The 24,188-nt window shown below is 39.1% G+C and overlaps 1 protein-coding gene across 1 annotated transcript in view; it reads right to left on the reverse strand.

Moving 5' to 3' along the window:
* Positions 1-2,549: 2,549 nt before the first annotated feature.
* Positions 2,550-24,188, reverse strand: part of SLC38A6 (solute carrier family 38 member 6) — a 41,227-nt gene continuing 19,588 nt past the window's right edge. Inside the window, exons 6-17 of the mRNA XM_086613638.1 lie at positions 22,633-22,711; positions 21,201-21,212; positions 17,357-17,439; positions 16,831-16,889; positions 12,036-12,101; positions 11,794-11,847; positions 10,171-10,250; positions 9,354-9,454; positions 5,266-5,390; positions 4,273-4,417; positions 4,049-4,143; positions 2,550-2,946 (exon numbers count right to left, since the gene is read on the reverse strand). Of these exons, the coding sequence (XP_086469764.1) occupies positions 2,866-2,946; positions 4,049-4,143; positions 4,273-4,417; positions 5,266-5,390; positions 9,354-9,454; positions 10,171-10,250; positions 11,794-11,847; positions 12,036-12,101; positions 16,831-16,889; positions 17,357-17,439; positions 21,201-21,212; positions 22,633-22,711 (980 nt within the window). The 3' untranslated portion in view covers positions 2,550-2,865. The remainder of the gene's footprint in view (positions 2,947-4,048; positions 4,144-4,272; positions 4,418-5,265; positions 5,391-9,353; positions 9,455-10,170; positions 10,251-11,793; positions 11,848-12,035; positions 12,102-16,830; positions 16,890-17,356; positions 17,440-21,200; positions 21,213-22,632; positions 22,712-24,188) is intronic.

Consider the following 24,188-nt stretch of genomic DNA (forward strand, 5'->3'; position numbering starts at 1 on the left):
CCTAAGCCCTCAGTGTTAAGTCTTGCTGGTTAGAGTTTAAAATAAAGTGACTGCAGTGATTACAAGCATTACTCAACAGGATGCTAAAGAGTGTACAACAAAAGGAATACTTTCTAACATATTTCTCCTAAATTCCAGTGTCTGAAAAAACCCCTACAATGAATTCACAGGAATGTAAGGTGTCCTGTTTTCCTAAGAAGTTTTGGTTCAGTCAGATAGAAAAATCAATCCCTGATGTACAGCTGTCATTGCTTTTTCAAGGTACACTTTTATAAGGTGTATATATTTAGGTTTTTACACTACTGCCAGAGATACCTTGAGTGGCTGAATCCCTGTAGCGTAACGGAGCCTGTGAAACAAGGCAGGAAGGCAGCTACATCTGGTTATCAAGAGTTAAAACAAGCTGGGAGAACTGCAAGAATAAATGCAAGATGTGGAGCCTCAACCGTTAATACTCACACAACGCCGAGAAAGCCTGATCGCTCTCTTGATCAAAGGAGGTCAGAGACCTCTCAAGTTAGAGGCATCTCCTATGTGCACACAAACATCCTGCTGGAGCAAAACTGCTGGGCAAAGTGTGAGGTTTTATGAGAAAAACATGCTAATGGCTGCTGCTGCTCAAAAGGGTGGTCTCACCCCCTCATCCCCTCGCTTTTCTTGTCCCTTCAGTGAGCTCACATAGTTCATTTTTTGGGCAGATGAACGTGTCACATCTCCCGGTCATGGCGGTTTTCTGCTAGTTAAACACGCTGACCTGGAGCCACTGCCAGTGCCACGGAAGTAGTCGTGAACTTCTGGCCAAGAGAGGACATGCTGGTATTGATGCACTATTAGATGGCTCACTCTGTGTCATGAAACCTCTGCAAGAAGCTTCATGATTAAAATAACCGTAGTCTTCTCCTGAAGACAGTATACCCATTCCTGAGTTAGTTCCCATCACCACACGTGTCTATTTCTATATTAAACTCCTAAGTAGAAGAATATTCCCCAGGCAAAACGGATTCCTGAAGCACTACCAAGCTGCACCATTTGGGTGCCTTCAGGCCATCTATCAAAAGTGAAAAGTATCTTACGGATCCTCAGAGAGCAGAGTGATCTGCTGGCACTGACGTCAGAGAAATCCTGGTTTGTCAGCTCAGGAATACAGGTGGCGATTCCAACTCGGCTTTCTGCTGTTCCTCCCCATTAGACAGGTGAGGATCAAGCACGTTCAAGCAGGGTTATGTTTAAGTTGGCACAGCAATTAGTGTTTTGCAAATCCAGTGTGACGTCATTAAAAGGGTAAATAGCACAGACCCATTTCTAAGTTAGAAACGTCAGGCGCTGGGGCACCTCCTCTACCTCAACTGATAAAACACAAGTCAACACATTAACAGAACTGTCTCAGCAGGACTTTCTAGCAATAGTCAATTGGCTAGCTGTGCACTTCACAGACAGAAAAATTTATTTAAATGTCACTTGCTAGCTGCTTTCATACACACATACATAAATGTATGACTTTGCTATGTTTCACTTGTGTCTTATTCCACTTCTCAGAAGCGGTAAGCTAAATTGAAAGAAATATTGCATCTGAAAATACTGAAGAACTTTCCCATTCTCTAAATCTTGCCATTTGGGGCTGAGGTCTAATTTCTTAACTTTACACAAGCCACTTCTGTGGAGGCTTAGCTTCCTTAGGGCATAAAGCCCCTGAAGAGATTAGCCTATTTTAAGGACATCAGATCTCATGTGATACAAAAAAAATTTAAAAACTTTACCACAATATCAGCCACTGCTTTCATTCTACTAATACGAGGAACTTTCATGGTGGGCACTCGATACCATATCTAAGAGAGCCTAGCTGGTGTAGAAAAATGCATTAATATTTCATTTAGGGGGAAAAAAAAAGAATTATAAAAGGGTACATGGAAGTTGAGAGATCTAAGGTAAAATGGGAGTTCCATAAAGTTTCCTTTGTCTTCAAGAGAATTTCACCTTTCAAGCCCAAACCTTCTCTGACACACAACAGTACATAAAATATAGAAACATACTATTTCAAATACGAAACACTTGTGAAAATGGGAGTAAGAGAGAAAAAGAAAAAAGTCTTACTGGTAGGAATACTGAGGTACATTGCATAATATTCAAAAGCAGATATTAACTGAAAAATGTCTATTCACAACTGCAAAATGGCAATACTTGTAATGCTGCTAAAAGTGATTATGGTAGAAGGCCAAAGTCTTCTAATTTAAAAATTACTTCAGTATGATTGAAGTATATTGAGGTATAAAAATTGTATTTAAAAAAAACAATTAACAAGTATTATCATGATGTGCCCATTAAACTGGGCTAAGGCATTTAGTTTCTGGATCCATGTTAGGATAAATTAGGGTAAACATCTGGAATCAGGAAGTTCTTAATATGAACTGGTTGAAGTTTTGGAAATTATTCAAGGAATAGAAGTCTCACTCTTTAGGATAACGTGTGTGTTACCCTAAATGCCACATCACAATACACACATCGTGGCTGATGTAGTATCTATCCATCTCATTGTAGGTATTTCAAGGTTCTGCTTTTGTTCACCACGTGGACTAAACCATTTCTGCACTGCAAAATTCTCAAGAGATCGTTTTACCTGTCCCAATTACATCATTAAAAACTATTATTTTAGAATGGCAAAGACTGATCGTCCAGTAATTGTAGAGAGTGACTCAAGGTTAAAGAGGGAACATCAGTAACGCAGTGAAAAAGAGGTGGTATTTTTTCTACAGAGAGCTTTGGTCAGTGTTTTCTTTAGGATGTCCAGCATTCATTTCAGTAGTTTTGACACGTCTCTGGTTCTTGCTGTCCTTTCTGAAGCTCAGCTCAGACAGTGACAACAGGCTGTTATTGATTCATCCAATTGAAAATTATTAGAACTAAACTGAGAAGGCCAACACAAATTCCAAAAATAACCAATGCACAGGCCTGTGAAGAAAGAAAAGTAAAAATTAATGTTTTACTGAAGGAAGCATTTTACATTTCTCAGGCTTGTAACTAATGACAGAAAAAATTGTGAGAACAGGTTTAAGTAGTCTTTCAAAATAATCTTTAATGTTTCATATTACTTCATCTTCAAACACAAGGTATCTGCTTAGGGGGAAACCAAACTAAGCCTGCTCTGGGACAGTTTCATTGGGAACTCTCGGAGCAGTCTGGTTTGCTTGCTCACACTGTCCCTCTGCCAAAAAAAAAATATTAAAAAAAATCATTTGCCCTTTACGACTCTGAACGAATTAAGAAACTGAATTTTTTATACTCCAAATATAATTCAAGTTACAATAGATTCTCTACATTTTTTATAGCCAGATGAAAATAAAACCACAGTTCAAGAATGAGCAGATTGCTGATTTGTAACAAGGCCCCAAATCTGTTGGAATTAGTCAAGACTTCAAATGGTCAGAGAGCACCATTATTAGATTTTCATTCAGATTCTCTATTTTGTCAATACAAGAGCAGCCCTATGAATCACAAGAATGGCAGAAGAACTTCATATAAACAGTCTGTCAGCATTTTAGCCGCTGTCATAAAGTTAAAAACAAGGACAGTTACAGCAGGCTGCTGCACAAATTCCAACTAGAACTTAAGCTAAAATAAAACTTAACCTAAAAAAAGACAAACCATAAAGAGGAAAAAAAAAAAAGATGTTTTTGAGAAGGTTTACATAGAAAACAAGCATAAACAGAGTTTCACTTAAATGCAGTTTGGCTTTGATCCAGTTGCCCAGACAACATCAGAGTAATGCGTAAAAACTGAGGAAAAACTGAATTAGAAGTCAACATCTGAAAACTATAGGGAAAAGTATGTATTCAGATCAATGGTCCAGCATATGGACATACTGCTAGTCAAAAATCTCTTTTGAAGAGGGAGCTTCAGAAAGACTAGAGCTATCACGAAGGATAAAAGAAAACGCTGGCAGATTTTGTGAACTGCAATGGAAACAAGAACTTTGCCGCTTGGATTAAGAGCTCTACAGCGTGTTAAGATGGATCTAAAATGAGTCTGTTTACATGTATGAGAAAAAGCATACCCCAAGTTTCTGTGGTGATAAGAAGTCCTCTCTGCTGAGTTTAAGATAAAATAGTCCAGGATACACAAAAAGCAAACACGTTGATGTGGTTGAACCTTTAAAAACCAGAAAGTAAGATTTTACTTAGACCAAGATTGAAGTATATTAGCTCATCATAATACTGAATTTTTTGAAGAAAAGTTAAACAAACAAAAAAAACTCAAAAAAACACCACAACAACTTACCGACTACTCCAAATACATTTTTAATGTCGGGGACGTACATTGCAAACAAAACAACAATCGTATTCAGTGTTAAAGTGACAAGGATATGGCATATCCACGACACAGGAAGATGAGAGAAAAATACCATCAGTACAGCCTTCCTTGCCTACATATGATGAAGAGAAACATTGCATGGGTAAATGCATACATACACAAATATTTTAATCTTATCTCAATTTCATAACCTTAAGAATTACATCATTCCAGATGTGAAAGAACATTTTAAAAATCAAAAAATTTAGTAACAGTTAATGTTTTCTCTTTCTGTCACACAGAGTTTACTTTGGTATTAAAGCAGTACTTATGACATAGCCATTAGACTTGGGGAAGTACTCCTTTTTGGCAGGGACAAAAGAAGGTCTGGGGGATAACGCTTTGTCTCTTTCAGCAAGCTTGGTAGCAAACATCAGCATATTGCCAACTGACATGTAACCTATACACTACTTCTATGTACACAGTTTTGCTTGCACAGGTTTTTCTGGTCATAACTGAGTGAATTTTCAGTTCTACCATGGTACTGATAAGCTAAAGTAGGGGATTTTGGTGAAATAGGTCAATATGTGTTTTTAATTTACAATTAAATTGAGTTTTCAAGAGTAAGTGTGTTTGTGTGTGGGTGTGCACATGTAGAAAGGAAAAAACAAGTCAGCAAAAATCAATTTAAGGGGGGGTGGGATCAAACCAAATAAACTTTAGAAGTTCTGAATTCCCTAAATTAAAAACAATGCTGTGGGCTAGTTTTAATCCGAAATCTGTCTCAAGAGCACAAATTAGCTTAGCGGTTAGTTGTTATTTTGGAGCTCTCATGGAACATATGCAAATATGTGGTCTTTGATCAATCACTCGACAAGTGAATAAGATACACAAGACTCGATGTGACTCAAATATTGCAGTCTGCAAAGCATTAGCGTGGCTATTGCTTGTGCCAGCTTCAAGACACGTAGGGGTACTTACTGGGAAATGGATCAGCGGGACTGTCAAAAGCACAGCAAACAGTATGGCTACTTTGACAGTCAAGATGACAGTATCATGCGGCAGGTACCTGCTGTAACCTTGTAGCAATTCAGAGTCCACTTTGTCTGAAAACCAGAAAAATAATTGCTTTGTTCATCATTTGAGCACTAAGTTAATCAGCAGGGCATATGAAGCTTACATCCAAATCAATCCATTTGCTTCTGACTAACATGGAGCAGAGGGGAGCATATTCCCGTCACTCTGGCATTACTGGGACACCAGCTCTAGCAGATACGCAATCTCACTGAAAAAACCCTGGAGGAGACAAGCACTGAAGCCAAAGGTACCTAAAGAGAAGACGCGAGTATGGAGGAATGGAGGAGAAAGGATTGAAAAGAAACACGACCTGACATGACGCCAAGTATGCAGCACTGTAAAACTTGTTCTACGTGTCTGAAACAGTCAATACCAGACTCTTTTGGTTCAACTCAAAGCCAGAAACAAATTAATTTTGCTAAACGGGCTGAATTGCATTTTTTTTTCCATTAAGTGATATGCAAGGTAAAATTTCATGAATTGAAAGAAAAGCTGCAATTCTAATTTAAAGGAAGAAAGAAACGGTCAAGACTATGCCAGTGTATGTGCTTTTACTGGCCATAGTTAGCAGCATATTGCTGGCTGACATGGAGAAGGACAACTAGCATCACTTATATTTCTAAAAGATATTTCTTATTTAAAAAAAAAAATTAACAAAGCTATGGACAGTTGAGACTGATTTTTCCAAAGCTATGGACAGTTGAGACTGATTTTTCCAAAGCTATGGACAGTTGAGACTGATTTTTCCAAAGCTATGGACAGTTGAGACTGATTTTTCCAAAGCTATGGACAGTTGAGACTGATTTTTCTGAATGCCAAACGAGTAGACAAGTGCAACACCAAGACACCTGAAGGCTGTCAGTTTGGATTCTTACAGCACCCAGAGAACAACAGAGGACTCTCCACCAGCAACACACCCAACCAGGGCAAACACTGTTTCCTTCTGCAGTAAGGATCTCGTGTGCTCTCCACCACATGGACGTTTAGCTTTGCTAAACCGACTCTACTGTGGAATCACTGCAGTATTCCATACCATGGATACACCCTGGTAAGCATCACTTTTGTACTATTCAAGGCAGAAGCGGGGCATGAAGCAATGGATCGGTGATGAATCCTTCACCTTTGACTTTTGCCCATTTGAACTGAAAAGTTGCACTAAGTTAACAGCAAAAGTCAGAGCCCTGACAGCGATCTGTGACCCTGGCTCTTTTTTTGGCATACCCTGACTCTATGCTTTTTCGGACTCCAGAGTGGACCAAAATTTCTACCCAGGTCCGATCATTGTACGAAGTCTCCAATTCACAGAAAACAGAATAAACCATCTCAACCACGGAAAGATGAAGCATGTCTCATTTCAAAGAGGGAACTCATTTTTTGGTTTGTTTTCAATTTAAAAAAAATGTTTTACATTTTCTCGGACTGGTGTTTTAGGAACAGGGAACAGATTCTCTCTATTTAAAAAAATAATTAAACAAGACAACCAAAAAGTGAAAAAAGGAGACGCCTGCAAGGGAGGGTGGAGCAGAAATCTCTCACAGACATCCACTGTTGCTTCCAGTGTTTTAGGCTCTTGAGTCTAAGAGTTACTAAAACAAAACCAGAAATGTTCCCAGCAAAACAGACTAAAGGACTACGGGTCAAGACAGGGTCTTGTCCGAAAGAAATCATGACAGTGAAGGTATTAGGAACTGGGATGGTTTCTAGGACTTCCCCCCCCCCCCCTTTTTTTTTAAACTTCTTGTTGAGATCTCATCTGGAGACAGATGGTTATCCCACACTCCCTGTTGAATCTCTCAGACTCTCAGAGCGGCACTCAAAATTACATTTTCCTATAAACCACACGGAGACAGTTAGGAAACAGTAATAATGGTGTATATGCTATTAGGGGTTTCATGACTCCCCATATAATTTTTCAAAGGATTCTGAGTGTCAAGGGAACGTTTTCAGACAGTTATGGTCAGACATACACTTACAGTTGGGGAAAAAAGGTTCAAAATTCCCTAGAAATCTGGAATTATTAGCTGCTGAAAGGCAACATTGTCCATGCTTTGTCAGACGCTATCTCAACCTCACGATCAAGAAACAGAAAACACTCTGAAAGGAGAGGAAATCCTAAATCAGAACACTTCTGCCTTACTGTCCCTTGTAAGAATTTATTCTTTCCAGTCAACACAGGTTGTGGTACATGGTCATCTCATAAAAAGGGTGAGTTTTCAGAAGACACGAGAAGAATCCTCATAGATGACTGCGATGCATTTATGTGACGGCATTTGTATGAAACTCTTCCAGAAGACAGTTAGATCACCAAGTGGAGATGATTCAATTTGACAACATTGGAGATCTAGTTGGAGATATCCCTGTTCCTTGCAGGGGGGTTGGACTAGGTGACCTTTGAAGGTCCCTTCCAGCCCTAACCATTCTATGATTCTATGATTCTAAGGCCAACGCGTGCTACGTGAGCAAAACACACTGTAACACAAATGTATGGTAGGATACACACAGAGCCAAATGACATTTCTTAGAAAAGGGATCACACTGTGACATTATAAGACAGGATTCTAAAATTGCTGTGTGAAACAGACACCTACTTCTGCCAAGATTATGGTGGACCTTTAAAAAAAAAGCCACTGGATTCTGAACCTTTCTATGTATTTGGGAAATACAAGAATACCTGACAGATGAAGTCATCCATGTTTAAACTCAGTTAAAAGGCTGCACCCAGAAGTATTCAAAAGTCCAAAGCCAGAGTTATTAAATTGGTACTGAAGCACATTGCCGCATAAACTCTAGAGCAAATGAAAATGAAAGATGCCTGTAGAATTTGGTAGGGCAAGTGTCATACCCCGCTCTTCTGTTTGGGAAATAAAAAGGTGTATTTACTTCATCAGGCACTACGCTGACAACACCTCTACGAAATGTGCATTTCTTGGTTCAGTTCATGTATCAAACAGGTACCACCTCTGGCTCAGGAACTGCACATAACACAGATTATCGAAGACTGGAAGCACACGGAAGGAAGCCCAACTCAAAGCTTATTCTTTAAAATTTTCAAATCCTTCCCTAGTCCTTTGTCATTGCCCTCCACTCAAGTCAAGACACAAAACTAGATGGGCACTTTCTCCAATTCAGACCTTCTTATTTTCCTTGTCAATTGTTTTCCGGAGTCCTCTGGTTTGTCTTTATATTACACATAAACAAAGGTATAATGAAGAAGTCGCTTTGTGCAATCCTTTAAAATAAACCTTTCCTAAATTGGATGATTCACAAGAAACTTTTTTTCCCCCCACTTCCAGCAGATTTCTAGTGAAACAGCCAGTATTAGTTCCAATTAATTTGTAAGAATACAACAACAAAACAAAGAAGCCCTACATGCTTTGTACCCAAGCTGTATCGGACAGGGAAAACGTGCTGCACACCTTCCTGCCTCCCTAACACTAGGGCTAGCTTGCTGTTCATCAGAATTCCCCTAATAAAAGGCAACAGCCTCAGTGCTACTTAGTGCTACAAATGTGCTGGGATATCACAGGGTTAATAACTGATAAATGCTGCTAGAAGATACTGCCTTAGAACAGACCTTTCAAACTTGTTGGACAAGCAGACTATTGTCAGATCTCAAAACTACTTACAGACCATGACAACTCCATTCCTAGCTTTTAAGTTAAAAGATTATACAGCCCAACATGCAGTAGCAACCTAACTAGATCGCATTAGAGAGCATCAACAGAACATCACCCACAGTTTAGGGACCACTATCTTGGCTGTACAGCATTTTAGTGCACAAACTCTGCAAAGTTCAGCTACACTACATGTCGAGAAGTGAATGAGACTGGAATACTTTGCAGTGTTGAGCGTATTCTCAAGTCTTCAAAGGAATCAGCTTCCTGAGGATTCAAGCATTACCAATGCACAAACGAGCCTGAAGTACTCCAGACAGAACGCATTTATCATTTATAGTTAGCTTTCACTCTAAAGAATACTTAGAGAATACTCACCATAAAATGTCAGGTACCCAAAAAGTGCAGACATAAAGTAAATTAGGAAACTCAGACCAATTCCTGTGACAGTTACATTCTGCATTCTACTTTTGGATGGACTGAAACATAAAAAAAAGGGAGAAAGTTAGCGTTGCTTAATCTGTATTGTGGACTATTAAACAGAATGCAATCTACATTAAAAAAAACAAAAAAACAAAAAAACACCACACCAAAACATAGCAGCTTGCCTTTCATAAGAAAGCATCCTCTTAATTTATGGCCACAGAGTATTTGCTGAGGTCTATCCTGTTAGTAACATTTAGGGTTTTTAAAATATTTTCAACCTGGTAATGAAAGGGCACTTTTCATGCAGACAACTAACATTTTCCCCATCTCGTAGGGAATTTAGACATACCAGGTTATTTTTTAAATCAAAATTTTAGTTTATATAGGATGATATATATTCAGAGCCAGGAACAGAATCTGGGTCAAAAAACCCCCACTGAATCAGATGTGGCCAAATGCAGATTCAGTTACAGCAATAAAAATTAACTAGTAAGTACCTTAGCAAATGACCTTTTTTCTCCAGATTGTCCAGGCCAGGACAATGTACTGACATTGATGATGGAACCATATTTGCTACTTTTCTCTCCTGTAAGAGAGGAAAAGCCAGTACAGACTAAAACTGTACATTTCCCAAAAACATGAAAGCTACTTAGTTTGCATTGCTTGATGGAACTGACTTGAAAATAAAAATTATTCAAGATTAATTAGGGAAAATATTACGGAAATACTACCATCATATTTTAATATTGCATGTGTTTTCATGCATTACCTTCGGAGCTCACAATAGATGGGTAAGACTGAGGTATGGCAGAGAAAAGAGAAGGCCATCGTTGGTATCGCATAAGCACTCTGAAATAGAAGAAAAATGTCTTGAAGGTTGTTTGTTATTACGGATGGTTGGAAAAATATCTGGATGAATTCAGTTCAAGCGTTGGAAGCCACTGGAAATCGTTCCACATTAATGCTTTGAGATAAATCTCCACAACATAGAATGGCATCTCTGAATCGTTCCACGAGAAATGGACCTTTTCAACTAGTATCTCTTCAAGTGGTCGTCATCGCTTGCTGTTTAATGATCAGGAGAGGTCATACTGTCTAGAAGCCAACAACTGAAAGATTCTTTTTCAGCTATATTGAGGCCAAGTAAAAAGAGTAGGATTTGTCCCAGAGTCAGTGTATCATTCATGAAATTTTCCAATAAGTTTTCTAAATGCTAATATCCATAACTACCTGTCAAGTTACTAATTCCTTCATCCTGACTTCACTATTGTCTTATCACTCCTTCACGAAAATTTGGATACAGCATCCAGAAAATACAACATGCTTTGGCATCTAAAGTGTTAAGATAGTTATATAATTAAAGTTGCAACCACACAATTAGCAGTGTATTATTCCAAAAACTCGCAGCAGAAGAGATGAGTCATCTAGTAGAGCTTACTTCAATTGCCAAGTGAAAAAAGTTGAACTATAACAAACACTTTTGTGCTGACATAATCAGGCCCATACTGGTAAAAATATGCCACTTTCTATTAACGCAGTTAAAAAAGAAGTAGAGATAAGTCCCAAGATTCTTCGAAGCACAAAAGGCCAAAATCTCATGGCAGATGTTTCCGATCAGAGCAAAATTTCTCCTTTGATCTACAGATAACATTTGTCTCACCTTTGCATTGCCCAAGCTTCATTCCCCACCCTGCCCCCACTCTTTTTTTTGGGAGGGTAGGGGTGGATCATTCTTTCAGACAAATGCAACCAACCGTGTCCCTCTCATATTCCACTATGCTACAGACCTATCCCAAATTTATTCTTCCTTTTTTCCCTTTCTCTTCACCCCACTGAGACTATGGTTCTACGTGGTTACTTCCTCTCCTGCAAGCCTTGATGGGTGGTGACATGATTTAAATGCCACATTAATTAAGAAATACCAGAGCTGGCATCCAGTGAAATGCTCAGTATTGCATTAGGCCTGAAGAATTTGCTTCAGGTAAGAAAACACTAAGGTTAGGTCCAGGCAGTTTCAGGAAACCTGTTCGACCTTGCCAGGAACTGAAAGCGTGCATACAGCCGAGTAGCACTGACTTCCACCTGAGGCCACGTTAACTTGGCTTGATCCAACTCCATCATGAGACTGACCACCGCTGCATCCGTTATACTTTACACTTTGGTCATGTTTGCAAAATGTTTTCATAAATGCTAACTTGGACAGCCAGCCTTCATATAAAAAAAAAAAAAAAGAGTGAGACTGGATAACACTTGGCAGCAGGTATAGGAAATATTTCAGCAGCCTATAACTAGTTTTACAGAAGAACAGCTTACCCTGGATGGAGTTTAAACCCTAATTCTTTAAAAAATAACCCCCTCCCCTTTAAGTTTGAGTATTGTTAATACAGATTACCTCTTTTGAAAGATGAAAGAGCTTTGCTTTACAATCTCCAGTAGAATTTGAAACCTGCAAGACATACATGCAAAAAAATGGCATAATGAAAGAATAAGCCCAAACCACAGACATTAAACTTTTTAGTTTCTGTGATGATTAAGAGAAGAAGGAATTTAAATTACAAGTAATTCTGTTAATGTAAAAAAAGCATTACAGTTGCTAATAAAATTAGAAGAACTTCAAAACAGCATGCACTTTACCTGTGAAGTCTCTATGGCACTGTTTAGAGGTAGAGGACAAGGGATCGACCATTTTTTAATCATAACCTGCAAAGACAGCATATTTAATGTATGAATGATACCCTAAAAAATCAGCTTAAATGTAGACACACGTCACTAAAATATCAGACTGTTGGTAGACAAAGCAGTGAGCTACGTCCAGAGTAAACCAACAGGCTTGACTGGTAGATAGTCAGGTCACAAGGAGACTTGACAGAAAAACTTGTCGGTGCCATTCCATACAGCTGCTCACGATGCACAGCTGGCAGCCTTATGGTGTGCCTATCCAGAGGTGGGGCACTGGAATGAGCTCTGACATTAACTGAAATCCAACCAGCGCTCCACATTCACTCTCTGTGCTCCACACTAACTGCCTCCCATACGGAATAGCTGCTGTGTTAGCTATCCCAGGCTCTCTCCCTAAGCAGACAAGCCCTTAACAGAGATAGACCAGAGCCTAGGGCTAATCTTAAAAGGCAGAAACATATGGTTTGGACTAGAAAGCAAAGAAAAAACAATAAATGCAATTATTGTCCCAGAATGTCATTGGGGCTTTAGCTACACCCTGCTGGTTTAGAGACTGCCAAGCAACAGGGCTGAAAATCAAAGGGAAATTAAAGTAAGAAATGTTAACTCCTTTTTCAGGAACCTAGTTTAAAATGATAGTTGCATTGCTCTCCTCACCCTAATTAATTTCCTATTGTAGTTAGCTGGCTTCAGAGGTTATAATTCTTTTGAAGCCTAAAGCAAATAATTAAAAACTTAATTAAAGACTCAGATTCACAGGAAGAATAACATGGAAGAGAGCGCTCCTCCTGGCTCAGAGAACTACTTTTTACTTGCAGCCAAGTGGTGTTTCCCAGAGGATATGGTTTAGATGCTCCCTCTTGTCACCAGAGCCAGGAGAAGCAAACAAACATTACCTCTGGACAAAACGCGAGGAAAGGGAACTGTGGGTACACGGCACGCTGAGTCCACTGTGGCAATAACACACGTCTTAAATTGCATGACTAAGAACAACTCGCAACAGTTCGAAGTATGAAACCAGGTAGTAGCTTGCTCAACAGCAGTCTGCAAGCTTTGTGAAAAAGAATTATCAATGGAAACCCTCTGACCACGTTTCTGACACTAAACTGGTACTGCCTTACACCAGCAGATCTGTTCCTACCTGCTTACTGACTGGCTAAACCGCCCCCTCTGCGCAATGCCAACTGCGACCTCATCTGAGGGAGGGTGTAAGAAGGGACGAGAACGTGCTTGGTAGTACACCAAGAAGTTCAACCGAAGAGCGAAGAAGGAGGAGGAGGAAAGAACCAAACACTAAAATCTAACTTGGGCCTGTACTGTGCACATGAATGACACTCTCACACGGGTCACCCCAGCTCCATCTCCTTCTTGCACACTAAGCAGTGAGAAGCTACAAGCCGAGACACAGACACAGACTGCTGCTGCTGTAGTACCACAGCCATGGATCCATGGCTGGGCTTTCTCCCCAGGAATCCCAAGTTTGTTGGCTAGCTGAAGACATTTAGGAGGCTAAGCAAGAAGGCAAAATATTTTTTCAAGGAGATCTCTTTGTATTTAAAAGGCAGCCAGATAGGGGAAATAAAGGAGAGGCTTTGAAGGCTCCGAAGTTGAAGGCTTTGTGGGAGCTCCGGCTAAGGTTGGAATAGGCTTCCTGAGCAATGAAAAGGGGAATGAAGCTAACGGGCAGGCTTTGGGGAAAGGAAAGTGTGCCCAGCAGTGGTGGGGCAGGGTTTCCTGCAAGCTAAAGAGCAAAGATATATATAAACATCGCAGAGGGAGGACAAGACAAGCCAAACAAAAAGCTGGAGAACCTTTTTCTACAATGAAATTAACACAAATTAACAACAGATTGAAATGAAAATAAAAGGAGACAGAATAAAACACACTCGGTGCATTTAAAACCTGTACCTATATTTGCCCACCTGCTCTAATTATTAAAATCTGTTTGGGTTTCCAATTGTAAGCTACTCCATGTTTCTGGTGAGGTCCCCAACAGGAAGAGATTTTGAAGTCGGCAGCACAGCCCAGTTAGCTGAGTAGTCATGCAGGCAGCACAACCTCTGGAACTTTAAGCCTATTTCACATAAACATTGTCTTTTGAGTATAACAAACATGGTTTTAAGTGAAAACCTAAAACCTAAAGAAAGATTCCAGTGGAAATAGGGTATTCTAAACCCACACCAAAAACATTGCTAAAAAATAAAGGCTCAAAATGTTCTAATATTCTCATTGATGTTGCTTTTTCGTATCCTGCAGGGGGAAAACAGGAATCCCTTTATTCCAGCAGTACTGACAGCACTCAGCAAAGAGGGGCTCTCTGAGCATAACACCATTCATTACATATGGCAGGTTCCCAATCTGCACCACATTTTGTTCTGGGAACATAAACAAGAGATTTAGAAAAAAATCCATCAGGAATCATTAACACCTTTGTTGAACAAGCTACCAATAGGGCTGTCTCCACAAAAAAAGAAAAATCTGTCTTTACTCTTCAGCAATATTCAAGACAGCAAGAGGGGAGGCAATAAAACCAAGAAGTTTAACGATCACATCTAATTTCTTTTCACTTAGGATTCAAGTCAGAAAAGCATTCAACAATCAGAAACAAAAGCGCGCAGGACCTCGCAAAACCTGGCTTTGAATAGTTAGGTACATTTGTTTTTCTCCCAGATCAGCTCAGCTCTGTGTTTCACTTTTTTCCCAGCAGGATCTATGACCACTGCATTAACTTTAAAGGAAAAGACACCAAAGCACAGAGAGCAGATCTACAGCCTACCAGAGCCCCACAGCTGAGCACAGAGAACAAAGAGCAAGCTCTAGGTCTTCTGCTCGGTGCAGTCACTAGACCATGCTGACCAAGACACGTGCCACCTATTGTACCTATCTCTTCTGCAGGCTGGATTAAAACTGTGGCTTGCTGGCAGAAAGCTGAGCAGATGGTATGCACTTGAAAACGCACAGAATTATTGTATATGCAAAATATGATAGTATTGCTTCCATATGACTGAGTTTTCCTCTGGAACAAATTAAAACATATCTGCCATACAGAAATTAACATTGTGCAAACTAAAACACCATTTCAACAGCACATATCACCCACTTCAAAGCACGAGATACGAAAACTAAACGACGGTTTATGCCTCTGAGTTTCAGGGCCTAAAAGAAATCAGAATACCCTGTGAAGAGTTTTCATTTTCTTCAAATATCCGTAACGGCTTTTAAAAATTTTGACCTCAATTAGATTTACTGTAGCTGCTGCTTTGTCATTTAACAACAAAGAGTGAGCAGACAAACATAATAATTTCCTAAGAAATCCAGTAGTCTGTGTACTCCTTTCATTAGTACTTTCTGCCTACCAAACTAAACCCTACCTTATATCATCCCAGCTTGACACGTCTGCATGCAAGTCCTGCTTCCACGCTTGCCTTTTCTGAGCCCAAAATTGTTTTTAAAAGCAGCCACCCACTACAATAGCTTTCTTCAGAGATGCATACGCATTCCAGTTGAAATCCAGGAGCCAAACTTGTTTTAAACTACTTGCAATTACCTTCAGCCAAACGCCCATGTCAGCATTATAGTTAGTGCTTTTCCTTTTTTTTTTTTTTTAAAGATAAATTTTAGGACAGAGGTCAAAAGTTAAGGTAATTTATAAATATTACAAATGAATTTCCATTAGATCTGGAGAGGCTGTAGCTGCTCCTCAATGCTCAGCTTCAGAAGAATACTTCCCAAGGTCCTACAAACACTGCAATTCTCCAGGGATACCCTAGGGAGATGTTTTGACAGCTTTGAAGTTTGGTTTTATCACATGGTTTAGTTCCTAATGGATTGCCTTGGTCTCCTGGATGGCATGTTTGTTCAACTTGCCTTCAACTCTGTTTATCCCTTTGTAAAACAGGTATTAAATGCAAGTCAATGCAAGCCAGAATGACAGGGGAGAGGGGGAACATTTTTTCCAGGCTCCCAAAAAGATTCTTGTTTCTATACCTAGAAGAAACACTCAACAAGAGTGTGAGTTGCTTGCTTGTACTACATATTGCACATGTGCATTAACACACTTTTTTCCCGTAAAAAGAAAAATAGTGCAACTTCTTCCCTCTTAGATCTGCCTAGCAGGTCTCACTTTTGGTATCTGGAAACATCTACCTCACAGGGGCCGTGAGAAGGTGAACATCAGGGTCAAAAACCCCCATAAGGCTCAGAGAAAAGGACTTTTCCTTTCAGCGGGAAAGAAGAATAAGGTCATTGACGTATTAATGAATCTTGTAAACTGCCTTAATGAAGTTCTAGTTTTCTTTGCCTTTTTTTGAACTCTGTCACTTCATTATACATGTAGATTTAATTTATTTGGAGTATATTAAATTTTCTTCTGCACTAGTCACAGTAAGTAATAGTTAGAAGCTAAGAAAACAGAATTCCATTCCACTACTAGTAGGGAAACAGAGGTATACGTGCCAACTCCCTTCACTGCACCATCAGCAAAAACAAAAATATTGTTACATTTACCAGTCCAAAATATAATTATTTTAAATCTTCTCACATGCTTGAAAGTTCATATACATTTCCATGCCTCAGCAAAACAAATGTAATTTGTCCAAGCAAGAACATACGGAACTTAAGGAAAACTCTACATTTCACATAAAACGTTAAGCAGGGAGGGGAAGACAATTAATTTCAAAACAGGCTTATGAAAACATTCAAACAATAAGAAAAAAAAAATAGATAAGCTGTGCACAGATTTTTAACTTACCACAAGAGCAAAGTAGACCATAAAGAAAAATGATAAACTACTTGTGTAGCCAAGAAAGCCTGTAAAATAACAGTAAAAATAAAAGAGTTTATAAGGAAAGTGATCCTAATGTACAGCTAAAGCTTCACATTTTAGGCATGTTTTCTATTACAGTGCTTGGTATCTGGGGCTTAGGACTCAGAATAACAACATTCCAACTGCCTGTCACAGATCATTTATGTAGTTTTGTAGGGCAGAATTAGAACTGGCTTACCACTAATGGCATGCTGTAAGTAAATGCAGCTCTTTAATGTTCTGCTGTAAAGATTTTATTTTAGTATTGCAGACAAAATACTACTGCAACCCAAGTAATAGGTTAACTAGGCAGGGCTGGAAGGCAGAACACTCTACAACAGCTAAGTAATCCCCACCATCACCAGCCCCCTGCCAGCTAAAATAAATAAATAACCCATTAAGGTTTTAAAGTCTTCAACTGTAATTGCTACTAAAGTAGAATAATATTCGCTTCTCTCCTTTAATTACTCACCAATTTTAGGAAGAAGTGCAAGAGGAAAAACAATGCAGACCGAAGAAATCAGTAGCAGCAGTCTCCCGTCAAGGTACCAAGACCTGTTGGAAAAATCTATTTATGACTGATACAAAGCTCAAGAGTCCTAAAAAATATGTTCTACTTTAAAACTGTGATCTTGGACAAAACAACCACTAGGACAAGAAAAATAATTTCTAGTTTCACACGCTATTTCCATTAATTTGTATTCCTGGTTTCCGTACTGCAATATAAAATAGAGTTCCCAGATAACGAGGAAGCAGAGCACCATCCCATAATAAACCAGCATTGCAGGCAACATTCCACAGGCAAGTGTCTGCATGGATCAGGGGTCTGAGGTGTGTAAAGTTATTCCTCAGCAGCACAACGTGCAAATCCTCACCTTTATTCAAAGCAACGATGAGAGGGCATGGCTATTCCATACCCCACAGATTTCTAACAGAAGTACTTACGTAGTACGCTTCATACATCTTGAACTGGATTACACTGAGTTGCATATTTACACAACTGGAAGAAACAGCAACTGCTGAACTTCCTGTCCAGTTTATTACTCCTGTATGACCTTAGTTCGTTACCCTTTCCAAGAGGCGTGAAGTAGAAAGCTAAGCGACCCAGCCTAATTGTTCGGAAATTCAGGTATGTTTTCTAAACACACCAACTTTCTTTTCTGCCCAAGTTTCATTATACCTATCATCATAGTGTTCAAATAATAGAAGAAAACAAGTAGTAAATCAACTAATTCGAAATTATGTTTGTTGTCCAGAGGTGACAGAACAGCAATAAAGAGGACTTTCTTATCTTTAACTTTGCACAAAGCAATCACTCAGTCTCTGCATATATCTGCACAAAAATTAAAGGACAAAAGGGATGGAAATTGTGATGATGAAATATGCTGTAATTGTTTACACGTACAAGTATACATTAAAAAAAGGCATTGTAGAGGCATATGAAGTCTCAATGCATTAAAAATCTATTCAAAGTATCAAAACCTCATGCCCAAACTGAGGAAAGCACAGATGTACAAGTTGTTAAGAAACAGAAACATCTTAAGGGTGGCTCCCCCTAACTTGGTAATAACCATATCCTGTACTGATAAACATCTTGCACATCAGCCTCCGACTTTACTACCTATAAACACCTTGGCCTTTGACCTTCAAGTTTATTTAGTCCAGGATATGGTTAGCACCTAATAAACAGGCAGCACCTCAAGTTATCATAAGAAAGGAGCGTAACACTTGTGTTAAAGAAAAATTACCGTATACATACGTTTACTACTGTCATACATCCTGGACAACCACTTGTGTCACTCACTTGAAAAAATACATAATATAAATGAACAGAGAAATTTGAAGGTTGAGGGCACCTTCACCATATCAAAATCAAAGCAACCCTTAACACAAGAAGGACATGGAGCTGCTGGAGCAGGTCCAGAGGAGAGCCACGAAGATGATCCGAGGGCTGGAGCACCTCTGCTATGAAGACAGGCTGAGAGAGTTGGGGCTGTTCGGCCTGGAGAAGGGGAGGCTCCGGGGTGATCTTATAGCAGCCTTCCAGTCCTTAAAGGGGGCCTACAGGAAAGCTGGAGAGGGACTTTTTACAAGGGTGTGTAGTGCTAGGACAAGGGGCAATGGCTTTAAACTGAAAGAGGGGAGATTTAGATTAGATACAAGGAAGAAATTCTTCACTCCGAGGGTGGTGAGGCACTGGAACAGGTTGCCCAGAGAAGGTGTAGATGCCCCATCCCTGGAAGTGTTCAAGGCCAAGTTGGATGAGGCTTTGAGCAACCTGATCTAGTGGAGGGTTTCCCTGCCCATGGCAGGGGGGTTGGAACTAGAAGATCTTTGAGGTCCCTTCCAACCCAAACCATCCTATGATTCTATGATAAGTAACAATGTCTGTATTAAAAATTACTCAAAATACACTATTCTTCCAAAAAATGCATTACTAGCCTAGGTCTGCTACTGCTATAGTGAAAAAGCAACTTTGCCAAGATCAGCTCTCTGCCATAGTATTCTTCATGTTGGTATCATTCAGTGTTCACATATTTTTAAACTTTTTCTTTCTTTCTAGTATAGTGGATCTTCAGATTAGGAGGAACAGTATCATAACACCGGGAAAGAGTATAACGAATGCTGCACGACGTGTACACGTGGGACCTCTGTTTCAAGTCTCCCGATCCCAAGCATGCAGCAAATCCACCGTGGCCATCGTAGCTCATAAGCTCAGCAGGCCAGAGAAAAATTTATTTTGGTTATTTTATGGTAAATGAAAAAACATTTGTAGTGGAGGGGGAAAAGAGGAAGGAAAATGGCAATGAGGTGATGGGAAGGAGAAAAAAAATAATTTGGTAAACTGCTTAATTTTGGAATATCAATTCTTTTATTTAAAAAGATCTCAAAAAAAAGAATAATACACTATTTACTGGTTATTGAAAAATGTGTCCATATTTTTTTTACCAAAATACTGTTTTGGAATACACTTATTTTCCAAAAGCAGAATAAATGTTTTGATAGTGCCTTTAAAATCAGTTTGATCTGCAAATTTAATCCTACGTGATAAAAGCGCTCCAAGTATGAAATATGGAATATAAATCCTTGAGTCTGCTGAAAACGCTTTGGCATGCAGATGTTCCTCCTCCCTCCCCCATATTTTAACTAAAAGCAGACATTTATAAATTGCTTTAATTTCATTCCTGAATGCAACAGGACAGGAGATTCATATGTTCTAAATTAGGATCTTACTCTCAGTCCATATCAATTATATAACACACAAGCACGACAACTTAATTGCATCAATCATATCCTCCTGACAGGGTCATTAAATGTTAACAGAGGGCTCACAAATTACAACTTTTTAACACAATCCTCATTTGGAACTGTGTCCATGTCATCAAAACTATGTGGAATTCTTGTTATGCAGACTGAAACATCTCAAGGTGCAATTAACGAGCGTTCACACTGTCTGTTTTTGGTTTTTAATAAAGACATGAAGTGGATTACACGCTGGCTCTCAGCCTTTCCAACACACACACACACCTGCTACCCTTGATCCATAAAAATAATTCCAAGTGCAAAACATTCTTTAAATGGCTTTCCCAGAAGTACGCTTTGGGATGGTATATGCATATAAAATACTTTTCACAGACAGTTTAACTGACACTTTTGATACATTCTAACTACAGTTAAAGACAAATTCTGCATCTGAATGAAAGCGCAGCAGATGCTGTAACGACTGAACAAAACCAGAGCAGTTGTACAACGACATCTGGAAACAAGTGGTCCAGTTAAAGACCACAGTCAATATTTATGCCCTTTGCATAAATAGTTGCTACTTAGGCTTGATATTTGATTACCTATTTTAGGTGAACAATTTCCTGCAATTTAAGAACTCTGTTAGTAAAAGACTATTCTTAACACCTGTGAAGAAATACACAGAAAGATTATGATCTGCCATGGCAATTAGTATGACAAAATATATGAAATATAGATGTGGGCACACAGAGAAGGTCAGCTATGTGCATGCACCTGGAATATTGCTTGATCACTGCGTTTGAAATATTTGCTTGGGCAAAGAATAGGGGAGTCAAATTGCACCAAATAAACATCTATTAATGGAAGAACTCCCAGTGACAGAGGCAGAAACAGGACAAGACTTACCACTCAAGCTGTGGTTAGTATTCCTATGGAAAAATTCAGCTCTTTCTAAATGCAAAATTGAACTTCACTCCCATCTCAAGCTCAGCTGGTTTGTGATAACCAGCTGAACCACTGTAACCTGTCTGTGTGTTCACCAGCGTTCGCATCCAGAAGATCTGCACTAGGACCTTGAAAAACAGCTAAAGTTGGTGGGAGCGTTATCAAATAGGCAGCCAAATAAATAAGTTACTTACAAAGCCTTTTTTTAGGCAGAACAACCCTTTGAGCAGCATGCATGTATGCAGGACCTCCAGATCCTACCTATTATGTGTGTTTAAAGGTGGATCTTTGCTGGGAAAAGTCACTTTGCATAAACAAAGCTGACATAAAATTAAAGACAGCAGTAAGTGACGTTATATGCTAAATTTGGGGACAGACAGACCAGAGCACACACGCAGCAGATACAGTAGCAGGCTCAACGTCACTGTGTATGAAGAGCAGAGTTAGAAGTACGATCTTAAAGGAGAAGGTGACAGCACCCAAATGAAAAGCTGATGACTATCACAGCTGGAAGAGATACAACAGCAGACAAAAAATGACATATATACATAAAACATAATCCTTTTTTTTTTTAAAAAAAAGCCCCTTACTAAAAACATATTATTGCAAGGGTCAGGAGGGCAGAAAGACAGAAAGCAAGGTTACCACCCCACTTAATTTCTCAAAATGTTCGTTATAAAATGGAAAAATTATAAATGACAAAATATAAAATGAACTAAAGTACCTTTCAAAAAAAAATATTTTCAAACTTAAAATTCACCCACAACATTCAGGAATACTACAAGCATTACACAGCCTTGAGACGATTTCACCACGTTTCAATCCAGAGAAAGCTTGGAGCTCAAAACATCTGAAAACAGTAGCTTGGAAAAGATGGCTGTGACACAATATAAGATCCGCTGTTACAAACGACAGCGGCACTGGAACGACTCGAACAAGGTTATTTTGGTGCCGAAGCTGCAGCATTTGCCTTCGCGGAGGCACGGATTTCTTGCGACAGTTCTGACAGAAATCCGAGGGACACACTCGTTACATACAGCTTTATAGCTCAGTTGTAAAGAATAATTTCTTTACTGGGAGTCAAGTTAAGGAATTATAAACCGAGTCTGGAAACCTGGCACTTTTCCCATGACAAGTCCAATCACTGGAGCAAGACAACAAAACATTTGAATTCAAATGCTGCCGGGTTTTGTACTGTGGTTTTGAAATATGTGAAGTGATAACATGACAGCAGTTTAAATGTTCCTCCTCTCTCCTGTCCTCTCTTGCTTCCCCTTTTAAATTTTTACAGCAGGGAGATTTCTGTAGATGGAGTTTTGCCACTGACTTTAAGGTTGTCTGATGGGAAATTGCTCTGAGGGAAGAATCACACTCCGCATGTGTGTCCTGCAGAAGGCTTGCACATGCCAAATACATTTCATATTCCAAGAACTCCTGTAAATAACTGATTTTTTTAGCATGTGAGATCACAGAGAAATGTCAGTACCCATCTCCTCCACCAGTCTTGAACCACTTTCTTCTTCAAGATAAATATAGAACCTTTGAAGTATTTTTCCTTACCCGCTCTCATCTCCACTCAAGAACCCCGCAACAGCACCAGGAAGTTCCGATTTAACAATTAAAAGATAAGATGACATAGCTGCAAAAAGAAGCAGAGCAGATTTAGTAGAGCAATACCCATCTCTGGCTGTAACAATTAGCATGGCTGAACCAGAGTTATGACTGGAAGGTCTTGGCTATATGTTAGACACCATGGCACCAGAAGCAGAATTCATTTTCTCATACACTTCCTTTCCGAATAGCTGCAAATCCCTGGGCGTTGTACTGATGTTAGCCAATGCCTCCAAAGAGGCTGCTACCACATGAGCCTTGAAACAAGGAAAACATAACCCAAAGGACTAAAAGCAAAACAATATAAAATACAGGCCTGACTTTTTACCAAGGAACACGGACCTACAGGCCAGAGACAGACTACGAGGCTGCAGCACCTCTCCTTCCTCCTTACTCTTCACAGAACGCTGTTAATGACAAGAGCAGACAGTAAGATTTGTTTCTGTCAATACCACAGGGTTTTAAAGACTCGGTTTTTATTGCTGTTCCGTTGCTGTTGCACTACACAAACGCATGACAGAAATTTAAAGACAAGAATAGGAGTCGAAAGGTTCTTTATATACGTCACGGTTTGGCCCTCGGAGGTAAGAGGATTGTCAGCGACAGAGCTCCGCTTCTTACGCTAAACCCACCACCAAGATCCCAATAACAACACAAGGTGCCAGACTAGACAGAAACTGCCAATCAGAGGAGAAATTGTTAGTTACTCTTATAGGAGTGTCGACTTGAAATTAAGCATTTATAATCTCATTCAGAAGAAAACAGCAATGCTACTTTACTGTATCACTCTTCTCCTTTACTAATCAAAATTATCCAAGGCATAAATAAGAGGGGGTTTTTAAATTACAACTTATACTAACCTGATACCTCCACATACTGGTCATGTTACTTCTTCCTTTTACATAAGCAGCAGGTATTTATACGAACCAAAACACAGTAGAGAATTCCTCAGAAAAATCAAGCTTTACAAACAGCTTCAAAGCCTACATGGCACTAACTCCCATCTTTCAGCAGCAAGTAATTTTAGTAATACAAAACCAACAAAAAGTTTAGTTACCTTTAAAGCTTGACAAAAATTCATCTAATTCATTCTAAATTTTACTGCTTTGTATTTATTAATTCTTTAGAATTTTACCATGGTGTACTTATTAATGCTTTAAAATTAAAACATAAATTTAAAAAAGTAAATCAGCAGACTTCTGTAAGCTGATTTTTGAATAGGTTTGTTTGGGGTTTTTTTTAAAGGAATGTTTTGACCCTCAAAAAAACCATGTGGACTACAGCAGTTAATGTTAAATTTTGAAGAAAGGGAATGTGGTCTCTATAAAGAAAGCAAATTCTATTAATGCAAAGAGACATCTATCTACCGCCGGCTTAGATTAAAACCATTTGGCAAGTCGCTAAATAAGGAAATATTCACTTCTTCATAATTAAAAGCTCTGGGTTTTCCAATATTCAAGTGTATTTCCCTGTTGACATGTAGCTGTTGACTGTGTCTGGTGAAG

Source organism: Tauraco erythrolophus, chromosome 6 (assembly GCF_009769465.1).
Source record: "Tauraco erythrolophus isolate bTauEry1 chromosome 6, bTauEry1.pri, whole genome shotgun sequence".
Taxonomy (NCBI): Eukaryota; Metazoa; Chordata; class Aves; order Musophagiformes; family Musophagidae; genus Tauraco; species Tauraco erythrolophus.